The sequence below is a fragment of the Eimeria mitis genome, genomic scaffold, assembly GCF_000499745.2.
Source record: "Eimeria mitis Houghton genomic scaffold, Emh_scaff846, whole genome shotgun sequence".
NCBI lineage: Eukaryota > Apicomplexa > Conoidasida > Eucoccidiorida > Eimeriidae > Eimeria > Eimeria mitis.
Genome location: NW_013576228.1, coordinates 7,154 through 7,805, shown reverse-complemented (window position 1 = coordinate 7,805; position 652 = coordinate 7,154). Strand labels below are relative to the sequence as shown.

General features: G+C 59.5%; 1 protein-coding gene across 1 annotated transcript in view; it reads right to left on the bottom strand.

Moving 5' to 3' along the window:
* EMH_0023710 (uncharacterized protein) overlaps positions 1 to 137 on the bottom strand; it is a gene marked incomplete at both ends in the record, with an annotated part of 339 nt that extends 202 nt beyond the window's left edge. Inside the window, one exon of the mRNA XM_013502185.1 lies at positions 3 to 137. Within this exon, the coding sequence (XP_013357639.1) occupies positions 3 to 137 (135 nt within the window). The remainder of the gene's footprint in view (positions 1 to 2) is intronic.
* Between the last annotated feature and the right edge of the window lie 515 nt (positions 138 to 652).

Sequence of the window (652 nt, the reverse complement as noted above, 5' to 3'; positions counted from 1 at the left end):
CTGCTGCTGCTGCTGCTGCTGCTGCTGCTGCTGCTGCTGCTGCTGCTGCTGCCTGTTAGCGCCGCCTCAAATGTCTGGTCGAGCTGACCAGACACCGTGCGGGCCACGTCCTTCGCGTTGGCCCAAAATGACTGCATCTCCTGCTGCTGCTGCTGCTGCTGCTGCTGCTGCTGCTGCTGCTGCTGCTGTCGGCTGCTGCAGCAAGGCGGATGCCCCAGTCGCAGCAGTTGCTGCTGAGCTATTCGGCGATCAACGACAGCTGCTGCTGCAACTGATGCGCATCGTGCTGCTGCTGCTGCTGCTATTGTTGTTGCTGCTGCTGCTGTTGCTGCTGCTGCTGCTGCTGCTGCTGCTGCTGTGCGTTGGATATGTTGCAGCAGCTTGTCTGCTGCTGCTGCTGCAGCTCCTGCTGCTATTTAAACTTTCGCTTAAAATATAATTTGGTGGCAGCAGGTTGTGCTGCAGCCCCCTTTTGCAGCAGGAGCAGCAACAGCAGTTGCTGCTGCTGCTGCTGCTGCTGCTGCTGCTGTTGCTGCTGTTGCTGCTGCTGCTGCTGCGGCGCTGTCTTTGTTGGACTGTCTCGGCCCTGGGGTATCCCCTTCCTCCCTTCTTGAGACTGAAGTGTGCGTGCTTGCTGCTGCTGCTGCTGCTG